General features: G+C 48.2%; 1 protein-coding gene across 7 annotated transcripts in view; it reads left to right on the top strand.

The window, feature by feature from the left end:
- The window catches only part of LOC120898100 (homeodomain-interacting protein kinase 2-like), a 64,433-nt gene extending 52,629 nt beyond the window's left edge, over positions 1-11,804 (top strand). For 4 of the 7 annotated variants that reach the window (XM_040303459.1, XM_040303461.1, XM_040303460.1 and 1 more), the window contains 6 exons: positions 2,954-3,054; positions 3,136-3,345; positions 3,414-3,860; positions 3,935-4,537; positions 4,627-5,906; positions 5,969-11,804. In XM_040303459.1, the coding sequence (XP_040159393.1) occupies positions 2,954-3,054; positions 3,136-3,345; positions 3,414-3,860; positions 3,935-4,537; positions 4,627-5,906; positions 5,969-6,909 (3,582 nt within the window). In that variant the 3' untranslated portion in view covers positions 6,910-11,804. The remainder of the gene's footprint in view (positions 1-2,953; positions 3,055-3,135; positions 3,346-3,413; positions 3,861-3,934; positions 4,538-4,626; positions 5,907-5,968) is intronic. The other 3 variants (XM_040303464.1, XM_040303465.1, XM_040303462.1) reach the window with 3 other exon arrangements.
- Positions 11,805-12,189: the final 385 nt, after the last annotated feature.

Genomic DNA, 12,189 nt, shown 5'->3' with positions numbered 1-12,189 from the left:
TCTGGAGCAGGCATCGAGAGAGGGAGAAGGGGGGACCCTTTGGAAGTTGCCGAGAAATTACCCATGCGGTGATGTCCAGGGCTTCCAGGTTTAATTGACATCGATTTGCCGTTAGCAGTGGCTTTATAGTGGCACAGTATCGAGAACCATCTGCTCCAACTACCGCCCTCGAGAACCCCCTGGTGCCTGGAAATGCATCTACTTTGAAGTCTCGACCTCCTGTGCGTCGGCAACACGCAGAAAGGGAAGGAGGGATTCTCATCATTCACCTCACATGATAGATAAGCGCAATCATCATCAATTTCAGCGTCCTACACACCCACTGGTTCTCTTATCCCGGTGTTCCCAGGCAGGCAGCATGCAATTATCATTACAGTTTGCTTTTAATGCTGACCGTGTAGATGCGCCTCTGCCGCAATTTTCTGCAAACCTTACTAGTGCAATGGGGGATGCAATGAGTAACTCCCTGCAAGTGAGCCGCCACATTTGGTGCGCTGTTACCAAATTTCGGTGCAAAATCCCTCATCGGGTGACTTGAATATGACAAGTTGCTTCGTTGCGGGTTGTTGTGTCATCGTTAATACGGAGACACCCGCGATTCAGCTTCCTTACATGGTATAACGAGATTCTCGATACACAAACACACACAGGACGGTCGCCATTCATCTTGTTTGGGACGCGTTAAAAGAGGCCAGAGACGTCGCGTTACCAATCCGATTCTTCGCCATGTACGGCGACATTTGCTAAAGCTTTGGGGGCCTTGTGGTGTGTGAGTTGATGCGATGATATCGACACGCGGAATATAGAGGGAACACGTGTGCGTGTGTTGTGACATAAGGCGGCTGCTGCTACGACCGATACATTGTAGCTTGCACCTGGATGGCCCAAGGGTTGGAATGCTGTGAAAGGTCTTTAGCTTTCATTATGCACATTAGACCGAGGGACGTTTCGCTGATTGTTTGAAATTATAAAACAAAACTTTGCTTTATCATCAGCGATCAGCGCTTCTCCCCATCGCACCTTTGCGTGCAGCCGTTGCATTTGCGTAGCACAGTCAATAGAAAGCGCTGTTGGTTGGCAGCAAATTTATGCTGGGCTTAACACACACACTCTCTGTGGTCGCGATGTGCAACTAAATCTGTGTTTCAAGCCCGACTTAATTGTGCGTTGGTTGTGCGCGATGTGTGTATGTTACACAGCAGCAACCAGATTGTGCAGCGCTTATTGTCCAACAGCAGCAGTTATTTTTATTTAAATCATATGCATCCAACCGAGCACCACCACCACCACACACGATTAATTGAATTTATGGCGTAATTGCACGAGTGTGTTACAGTTAGGTGGCTGCAATTGAATTGAGGTTTGTAACGAACTCTCCCTGTGAAGCGAAGAGTGAGAGAGAGAAAGGGAGGGAAAGGGCTTTCGTAAAGGTTTGTGTTTTTTTACTCTTTTTGAGCCATGTTAAATCCGTTTGGTGGCTTGATTTAGTGTATTCGGAGGTGAAATGTATCCGATTTGGGGGGTGGGGGATGTTCTGTACGAAACGGTCGTCCCGTGTCGTCGCCAGACCGATGGGAGTAAATAATTCAGAACACACACACACGGACAGAGGGAGGACATCGAGCCCGTTGTTGTGCGTCATTTGACTAACATTAGACCGCGGGAGGACCATATTCGTTTGATGGCAATGATAACTTTATCCGCCGAAGACGACAGCGACGACGACTACACACAGCGGTGTTAATGATGCTGCTGCAACTGCCGAGTCCAACGAACAGGCAGCAATTGATGGAGGCGCTGACGTGTTTCAAAATGGAAAAAGTGAGATCGTACTCGGGCCTCGGGCGCTTTTGGGTCGGCATATCGGGGAGGGAGGGAACGTACGGTATCATTTGAATACCGTAAATTGCATAAATTAGTCGACAAAACTTTTGTTTTCTGTGCGCCGTTGCCGCGCTCTCATTACGCCTCTGAATGGCTTCTGAATGGTTGGTGGTGGTGTGTGTGTTCATCGACGATGCGTGTCGGTGTGTGCCTCCCCCTTTGGTGCATGAATGGCAGTGTGGTGGGAACAACGAGCGTTAGAGGCGGGTACAGGGGTTGCATAGTTTTTGGAACATGAATACTTAATCTAATCCCGGCTGGCCTGGGCCGGGAACTTTTCCGATCGTTTGCATTTGCAACGAGCGGTCGGGTCGGGTTTGACGGTTTGCCAATAATGCTTTTAGGGCGGACCGTGTCGCCCGTGTGCCGTGCCCGTTCCATCTCTCACTTATCGTGGACTGCTTTATGCTTCCACCTCTCGCCGTCGATAAAAGTCCCACCCCATGAGCGTGTCTCGGTGCGTTTGGCGAACGCACTCTTCGCACTTTTGCCCGGTCGCTAAGTCATAATGTACTTAGCAGCAGTTGTTACCCTTCGGTTTGTCTAGCAAGCGCGCCCTGCACAACGCAGATGCGATGCAAACGCACACACGAGAGATGCAAGCATAGTGGATGTGGAAAGTTTGCAACTTTTTGATGGGTTCCGACCAACAACGGAGGGATAGAGACGGAGAGCGGGGTCTTACGCGATTAGCAAGGGAAGAAGACGGCTGCTTTGGCTCCGGGCAAGCTAGACCAATCGGCAGACCCTTTGGCGTCTGCTGGCGATGGTTCCAAGGTTCCGGGCGCGTTCGAATGGGTGTGTTTTGTTCGAGATCATTGTTTTGTGCGATGCTGTGCTTTATGTTTTGTTCGGGACGGGATGGGCTAATAAAAGCGGGTTGTAAAATGTAAAACTCTCATAAAGTTGGAGCTTGGTATGGAGCTCGTCTGGTAAAGGTTTTTGGCACGGCACTGTACATTTTGTCGAACCTAGGGCGGGGTTTTGTTTCATGTTTTGGAAGCATATGGAGGTTTGGTTTATACGTTTCGTCTAATAAAGTTCCTGTTTTTCTCTTCTCAAACTCTAGGTTTTGACTGCCCTGTTGAAGCTGAAGCAGTTGGGCCTGATCCATGCTGACTTGAAGCCCGAAAACATCATGCTGGTCGATCCTAACCGACAACCGTACCGGTAAGTGAACTGGAACTGGAAGCAGCCGTGTGGAAATACTTATCGATTGATTATGTGTGTTTTTGTTCGTTTCGTCAACAGCGTGAAGGTGATCGATTTCGGATCGGCGTCGCACGTCAGCAAAACGGTGTGCAATACGTACCTGCAGTCGCGCTACTACCGTGCACCGGAAATTATCCTCGGGTTGCCGTTCTGCGAGGCGATCGACATGTGGTCGCTCGGCTGTGTGGTGGCGGAACTGTTCCTGGGTTGGCCCTTGTATCCCGGATCGTCTGAGTATGATCAAATCCGGTACGTATGGGCAGTGGGGGAAGGTAAAGGCGACAGAACTAACCATTGCACATGCTCATATTCCACAGGTACATATCGCAGACACAGGGTCTACCGACTGAGCACATGCTGAACAGTGCCAGCAAGACGGCAAAGTTCTTCTACCGCGATGTCGACTCGACGTACCCGTTCTGGCGGTTGAAAACGCCCGAGGAGCACGAGGCGGAGACGAACAACAAGAGCAAGGAGGCGCGCAAGTACATCTTCAACTGTCTGGACGATATCGGGCAGGTGAACGTGCCGACCGACATCGAGGGTGGACAGCTGCTGGCGGAAAAGACGGACCGGCGCGAGTTTATCGATCTGCTGAAGCGCATGCTAACGATCGACCAGGAGCGGCGCATTACGCCGGGCGAGGCTCTGAACCACTCGTTCGCGACGCTGGCCCACCTGGTGGACTATGCGCACTGTAACAACGTGAAGGCGTCGGTACAGATGATGGAGGTTTGTCGCCGTACGGACTCGATGATTCACACGTGAGTAATTGTGCAAAAACGGTTGGGTTGTGTTGGCAAATATATGTAAACGTTTCCTATTTGAACCATTCCAGTTACAACCTGAGTGTGCAACCAACGACGGCCACGCTGGTGACCAACTTTGTGCCGAACACGACCGAAAACATGACGATCACGTTCAACAACCAGGTGCAGCGGATTGTGCGCGAGCGCGCCCCGACCTACGACAACCATCTGTACCAGATCTACGGCGGGCGTAACGTGGGCCGCCAGTACAGCAATGCCCGGCCGGATGCGTTCCAGCACCAGCTCGTGTCGAGCATACTGTGTCCGCCTGGCTATCAGACGATGCCGAGCCCCACGAAGCATGTGGTCGTCGGTGGTACGTCGATGCAGCCACCGTTGCAGGTACCGCCGCAGCAGTACGTGAACGTGCCCGTCCCCGTGTCGATGGTGGAACCGTCCTCCGGCCAGCGGATGCTGCTCACGAACGCGGTCCAGCCGAACGTGGCGTGGCCGCAGTCGGGCCGACAGGTCGCCATCGTACCGTCCTGGTCGCAGCAGCCCGGGCCGGCCCATTCGCTCATTGTCGATTCGGCACCGTTCCTGAAGCTGGAAGGAATCTACCCGAACCCGCACCTCAACATCCAAACGAGCCATCACGAGCCGAAGAAGGAGTCGCCCGTACATCATCTGGTGTAAGTATCTGCCCCGGGCCCCGATAGGGCTTGTGTGGGATCTTTTTGCGGGTCTTTTTACCGAGAGCGTGGTTTGTAATATTGTTTAGTGTTCGTAAATATTCCAGCGTTTCCCGGCACGACAAGAAGGAAAACAACCAATTGTCGCCGGTCAAAAAGCGTGTCAAGGAGAATACTCCGCCCCACCAGCGGTACAACCGGAGCCACATGTGCCCGCAGTACCACGACAATGGTACGGGCAGTGGTGCGACTGCCGGAAGCAGCAGTGCGGTCGCTTCATCCTCGTCCTCGTCGACGTCCGCGTTCTATCAGCAGCAGCAGCAGCAGCAACAGCAACAATCCCAGGTCCCGAGCACTAGTGGCAGCCAGCAGATGCAGGCACCACCGGTACAACAAGCCCAGGCACAGGCTCAGGTCCCGGCCCCGCAGCATCATCACCATCATCATCATTCGCAGCAGCAGCCGCAGCTGGCGAGTGGTAGCAGTGGCAGCGGTGGTCACCACAGCCATCACCATCAGCAACAGCACTATCAGCCGGTGGATTCGTCCGGTCCGATCAGTGGTGGTGGTGCAGGCAATTTGCATCACTCGTCTTCTTCCACCTCGTCGTACGGTGGCAGTGGAAGCGGCGGTGCTGGTGGCTCGTCCGTAGTGATGGGAGGCAGTGGAAATATCCACCACAGTGGTAGCGGCCACCATCACCACGGCAGCAGTGGACACATCCATCACGGACACGGCCACGCTCATCATGGCGGTGGTGGTGGTGCGGGTCATCATGGCAGCAGTCACCACGGGCACGGTGGCAGTGGAAGCTACGGCGGCAGCAGCAAGCAGCAGACGATCACAATTCACGATACACCGTCGCCGACGGCTGTGATTACGATCTCGGACAGTGAGGATGAGTCGCCGGAGGTGAAACACAGCACGAGCTCGTCCTCGAAGGGCTCGTCGCACAACGCGGCCTCGGGTCAGGCTTGTACGCGTGGCACACATCAATCGTCGTCCTCGTGCCGTGGAGGAGGGGGAGGAAGCGGTGGAAACGGTTGCAGCGGGGGTATTAAAACGTCCTCGTCCTCCTCAAACGTTGCGCACAATTCGTCCGCATCGAACCAGCTCAGCGGTGGATCCGGTGCCCATCAGCAGCAACCACAACCACAACCGTCGTCGTACCAGCAGTACGGACAACCTCAGCAGCAACACATGAGTGTCATCAGTAGTGGTAGTAGCGGCGGCAATGGTGCATCCTGTAGCGGTGGCTCTAGCAGTGGCCGACAGCGCAAATCGACGGCCGTGTCATCGTCGGCGACCGCGTGCGTTACGCTCGGGGACAGCGATGGCGAAGGTGAACGTCGCAGTCCAAAGCATCAGCGTAAGTTTCCTTTGAACGTCTCTCTGTATAATATTGACTTACAGTAGCCTCTGTCTTTACAGCGATTAAGTACGAACAGCACGCCGGACAGTCGCAGAAGAAGCGTCTGCTTGCGATGGCCCAGAACGAATGTCTGCTGCTGCCCTCGTCCGGCGGCAGCGGTGGCAGCCAACAGCCACTGCACGTTCCGAAACAGGAGCCGAGCGAGTTTGTCGCGTACGAGTATCCTTCGCAGCAGCAGCAGCAGCAGCAGGTCGACAAGCGTTCCTCGTGGGCCCCACCAACGATGGGATCGTCCTCCTCGTCCTCCCACTACGGTGGCGGTGGACACAAGCGCGAATCGTCCTCGTACATCCCGTCGTCTTCAGCATCGTCTTCGTCCTCGCTGGCCGCAGCAACGGCAGCCGCAGCAGCAGCCGCCGCCGCAGCCATCCAGCAGCAGCAACATCAAGGTGGCGGCAGTGGAGGAGGCGGCTGCAGCGGGGGCTCCCTCGGGCATGCTCCTCCGCCGCATGCTCACGCCAAGAGCACGCCGACCGGGGCGACCTCCTGGGGTCCCCCGACGGCGGCCGTGTACCGTCAGCATCAGCCGAGCGCCAACACGCCGCTCGGCAGCTCGCCCGGAGCCATCCTGCAGCAGCATCAGCATCAGGCCCAGCAGCAGCAGGACATGTACGCCCAGGGGGACATGTACCGCCGATCGGCGGTATTCGTCTCGCAGGCAGCCCCCTACCAGACGGCGTACAATCGGGTGGTGCCGCCGCCGGCACACAACGCCTCCAGCCGACAGGTGCGGAAGACACCGCTTAGCACTAGCTCGCCGTACGCGTCCAAGGACAGCACGACCAGCACTGAGCGCTTCCCGTCTTTTCCGTTGCAGGTGCTGCCCACACACCCGCTGCCAGCGCACATTCAGTTCCCGACTGCCCAGTACGGCCAGTTCGGACCGCTGAGCCCGGCACAGATCGCCAACAAGCACCACTACGCCTGGTTCGGCGAGTAAGCTGCTCGGGGATCCCTCTCTCTCTATCTCTCTTTCGCTGTGTCTCCGTCTCGCGTAAACTCCACGCATCCTAAAGCACTCGGACACCGTCGACGTCGTCGTCCCTTAAACTAGTGTGTGTGTGTGTCTATTTGTGTGCTGTTTTAACACGTATTTGGTCGTCGTCTTATCGTAATCTCTGCCGCAACCCGTCTGTTCGGGCAACCGTCAACGGCAACGGGATGAAGGATGTGAAGCAGGCCGACGTTGGGGTGTTCCGGTGTTCTTTGTGGTCATGCTGGCGCGTTTATATGGAGCAGTTTTACTGGGGAGCGTTAGCGTTAGAGAGGACAGGGTGTTATACTTTTTTGTGTATTAACTTTTTTCCTTTCTTTTTCTACGATCGGTGTAGAAGCATGGAATGTAAAATTGTTTGTCGAACGGCGAAGGGCGTTTAGAGTAGCTGTGTCCATGTCAGCGATAATTGTTTAGTTTTGTAGGTTCCCGTTTTTTATATGCCCATCGTTTGAATAATCGCACGTACACGTGTACGTATGGTGCGTTCGGTAGTGCTTACAGAGAGATGAGGATTATGTTTACTTAGCTCTTTTCATACTTCATTTTTCAACGTGCTTTTTTGTCTACTATTTGCCTGCAGCATTGAATGTGTTTGTTGCGGGAGCATTCTTCTCAGTTTGAAATCTATATTTTGTAATATCGCATTAGTATATCGCGTCTTTGAAGCGAGCAAAACCAGCAAGTTGTACTAGAGTTTAGAGTGTATGGTGTGTGTGTATGTCTATCTGTCTCTGATAGCGAACATTATAAAGATGTGCTACGTTTCATGCAAAGTAGTATTCTAACTGTCCCTTGCACCACATAGAACCATTGCTCTACGTATGTTGAACACGATGTTTCTTTCTTGTTTGTTTGGAAACAGCCGGCGGGTTTTGTTTCGGGCAAACTTGTCAGTGCAGGCGTGTTACAAGCAGGAAACTTTGAATTCATTGATAATAATTGTACAGGAAACGAAGGAAGCAGCTATGAGCTAGGATAAACGTTATACTGTTCATGAATGTTTCGGTGTTTCACACAAACTAAGAACTGAATGGCTCAGAGGAGGAGGCGATGTTACGGTAATGCATTCTTGCTATATTTGTCCGATTAGGTTCTTTTAATAGTGCAAAACTATCTTACCTTTAGCGGAAAGCGAGAGGGGAAGGGGGTTTAGTTCTATATTGTATTTTTAAAATTCTCTAATTTACGCAGCAACATATTGTAGAGGAGTGAGGCAGTGATAGCCATCACACGGTTAAACGACTGATCGAAAGGGTAGCGGCCAAGAGTGAGAGGATATGTGTGTGTGTACATAGCTAGAGAAACCTTACGTGTGAGGCATTTGTGTTTTGAGATAGCATTGGGTGAAAACGCTTCACTGCAACATTATTCAGTAGCGCAAACACATGCGAAAACAAGGCGATAAATGTATGTTTGTAGCAGGTTCAGTACGCGTGTCTGTATGGCGGAAATGTGTTTTTCATTACATTTGTTTTTTGCACCTATGGTTGTGTATCGTCTTTTGAATTGGCTCTGTTTTCACTTTCGCCCTAAGCATAACTCGAGTACATGTAGCACCGCACGATGGAAGCAAGGGCATATAAAGAGTTATCGTATACCTGCGTGTAGCGCAACGCAACGGTACACGTTTCAAAATGGTTGGTACCTGTTGAACAATTGTAAACTATTATAGCAGCGGGAGGTCTAAAGGAAGCATAACAATTCGCATTTAAGTATTTGGAAGGAAAACTCACAGTGTGTGTGTGTGCGTGTGCGTGTAGTAGCTTAATCAGAAATTTGTCTTTTGTGATGTTTGTTTCCAATTTTAATCAGCGGGAAGATGGCAGTCCCTGTATGATCTGTTTGTCGCGTGCAGTGCGTTTGACCAGCTTTGTATGATTATCGATCACGTATTGTGAAATGCATTATTGTATTTATCCAATTGTTCTGCTGGAGACGCAAATGGCATTGCTTTGCGTACTCTGTTGACAATAGATGTCAGACAGTAAAAGGGATCATTAAAGTAAAATCATTTAATTTACATGAACATCCAACCAACACCATTGGGGAACACTCACGTATGGCTTTAGACAGGCTAACAAGAACTGCACACGAACTGGCTTGTTGTGCTGTGTGCGTTCGTTTAGTTGAGAGCGTATGGGATGAATTTAACACTCTATTTTAATATGCGTAAAAACAAACATGTGGAAATATCCACCAATGTTTAATCAACAATAAATTAATACAGAAAATTGCCTTATGTATGAAACAAAACAAAAAATAACAATTACAACTATATTAAGTGTAACTAGAGCGAACGAGAGAGAGATAGAGAAGAGGGGCTTAGTTGGTGGTAATATCTAACAGGGGTAACCTATAGGTTTAGCTTTTTTTTCGTTTTATCAATAGGGGAAGGCATCATCCAGCGGGAGCTATCTTCCATGTAAAAACTATCATCATTTTGCGTTGTATTAAAGGTACGGGCTAATATTAGAATAGTTTGCACAGACACAGACACACCACTGCATATGGACTGAACGGAAGTTCGCTTCCCCCGCTTTTCATGCTGCTTCGGTGAGAAAAGTCTTTTTAAACCTACGAAGCGTGCGTTCCTGATGCTTGCTTGCATAGCACGTTTCGTTGCAGCATTTGGGCGCTGTGCAAGCCCAATTTGCAGCTGCATTTGTGTGAAAGCACGGATGAGAAAGGAAGACGCTTTCGCTCACTACACGTCCACAGCAAGATCTCTACCGGTTTCTGCAGAACAGTGTCCTCCAAACTATGCTGACGGGTTGTCGCGCATACTGGAAAAAGCAACTATTGATTCACAACCCGCAGGTGGTACCGTTTATCAGCAGAGTCAGACTGTCCTAGTTTACGTATTGTTTTTCTTTGCTTATTAAACATGCATAAGTGCTAAATATATATCTATAATAATGTAACGAATCACCTTCCACCGCACCTTCGAGGGGGAGAGCAGTAGGGAATCTATCATCTTGATCGATGGCTCCATTTGTCATCCGAGTGATTTTACGTACGTTTTCGTTTTTGTTTTAATTATAATCATATAAGAAACACACAAACAAACAAACAAACTAATCAATATATAGAGAGACTGGCTATAGCATTACTTCATTAGCTTATTGTGTTAAGGTTTTTATCGTTTACTGTGCCCTTTTTTCATTCACTCACGTGTGTAATTCATTGGTTTGTGGTTCGTTGTGCTTGTTATTGATGACTCGATTGACACCGGGCACAATAATATGGCTCTATATGTACAGTACCTTCCGTTGTTGGGGTTGGGCAGCTCACCAGCGAGTTGATTCATTTATTGTTTCACTTTTCCTTACAAATAAAACAAAACTTTAGTGTTAGCTGTTTCCCGGTGAGGGGGGGAGGGGAACAGCAGTATTCGTAACTCTATGCATATGATAATATTCACGAGATTAATCGGTAAAATGCGGTGGTGTGTGGTTGTAGTACAACCGGCAACCCACACTCACACACTCAAACACAAACGCATACGGTCTAAGGGAAAATGGTTGATATTGTGTATTGTATCTATTCGGAACAAATGTTCGTTTTATTTCTACAAACAAATGCGTTTCTGTTTTACTACTAATCGATTACCTTATTTTGTGCTCACAATTTATATAAAACAACTAATATAACTACGTTTATCAAAACAGCAGAGCAGAGCGGCAGCGCATCATTAGCGTCGCGCCAGCCAGTTTAAAAGATGGTATACCTGATACGGGATTATAACAATAAACATAACACTAGGAAAACACTGTAGAACAAAACACCAACCAAGCCAATAAATGCTCGATACTCGAGTGATATAGGAGCAAGATAGAGAGAGAAGAAGGCAAGCAAACACAGCGTTAAAATAACTGGTTAATTTTCATATATTCGTGTTTTGTACTTTCGGCCACCTCTAGGAAGGGTTCCCCTATATAGATAATATATATACACATTTGTACGTGTACGCGTGTCAGTTCAGAACGCTGTCCGTTCATACAATTAAACGACAAATTGCTTTTTTGACTAAATGCACACACACCCTACTACTAGCCATTACAAGCTCGATTATCAATTGTATCGTAACCGACAAACAACAAACATTTAAAAGTGGGGCAGTTTTTGGTTGTTGTGTAGTTCCAACACTCTCGCCCCTGAGCACAAGCACGGCACAGGTCCGTCGCAGGGTTGCTCTTTGGATTGTTCGAATTAATGAGCGGAAAAAAAATCATATTTTATCACTACAACACGGTTGGTTTAGTTTTTTTTAAATATATATTTGTGAGACGTCTCCCCGATCATCATACCCCGCCCTACCTATTTTGTACGATATGTAACTATTAATATTGCCTTATATTAGGAGAAAAACATATGACATACTACAACAAATACTACAAGCGGAAAAATAATCAAGCTCAGAGTTGATAGTTGTATCAGTTTTCTTTTTGTATCTATATCCCTCGGTAAAATAAAATACGCGCATAATTATACTACGTGTGAAAGAATGGAACAAGATAATTTAAAAGCAAACAACAAACAAAAACGGGGGAAGGAAGCGATATATTGGTGGACACAAATGCATTGACCCTATTATCACTTATAGAGAACAAAACACGATACACACACACACACTCACTAAACAAAAACAAAGCATACAAAGCAAGCATAAGAGTATAATATAATTGGTAAAATGTATAACAACATACAACGTTTATATATATATGCATATAAAAAGTTTATGGTAACGAAACGCAAAACGCAAAACAACAAAACGCTCTGCCCTCGGGCAGTGAATAAAGTCAAAAGAAAAAAGTGAAAAAATCTTTACAAAACGTAAACCCCCTTTTTATGCGTCGTTATGATTTTGTTTTTTGTTTCCTTTTTTGTTTCCTTTTTTTATATATTTCAATGTTATTCCGTTATTCCGAACATTATTTCAGGTATTTGTTTTTTTTTACTTTTTGTATGTTTTCTAATTTTTTTGTATTCTTTTGTTTATTTTCAGGTTAATTTTAATGTAATGAACTTACGTGTGAAGCTTTTCGGTTTGATTGCATTGAACAATATAGCCGTGACACAGTAGAAGCAGTTTGAATAGTAACGATAGTAATGTGATCAAAATTGGATGTACGTATTGTGTATATAAAAAAATAATCGAAACCATGTTAGCTCTAATTTTATTGTTAAAAAAAAAAACAAAACATAAAACACTCGTAGACACAA

This window comes from Anopheles arabiensis, chromosome 2 (assembly GCF_016920715.1).
Source record: "Anopheles arabiensis isolate DONGOLA chromosome 2, AaraD3, whole genome shotgun sequence".
Taxonomy (NCBI): Eukaryota; Metazoa; Arthropoda; class Insecta; order Diptera; family Culicidae; genus Anopheles; species Anopheles arabiensis.
This window is presented reverse-complemented; position numbering and strand designations above follow the sequence as displayed.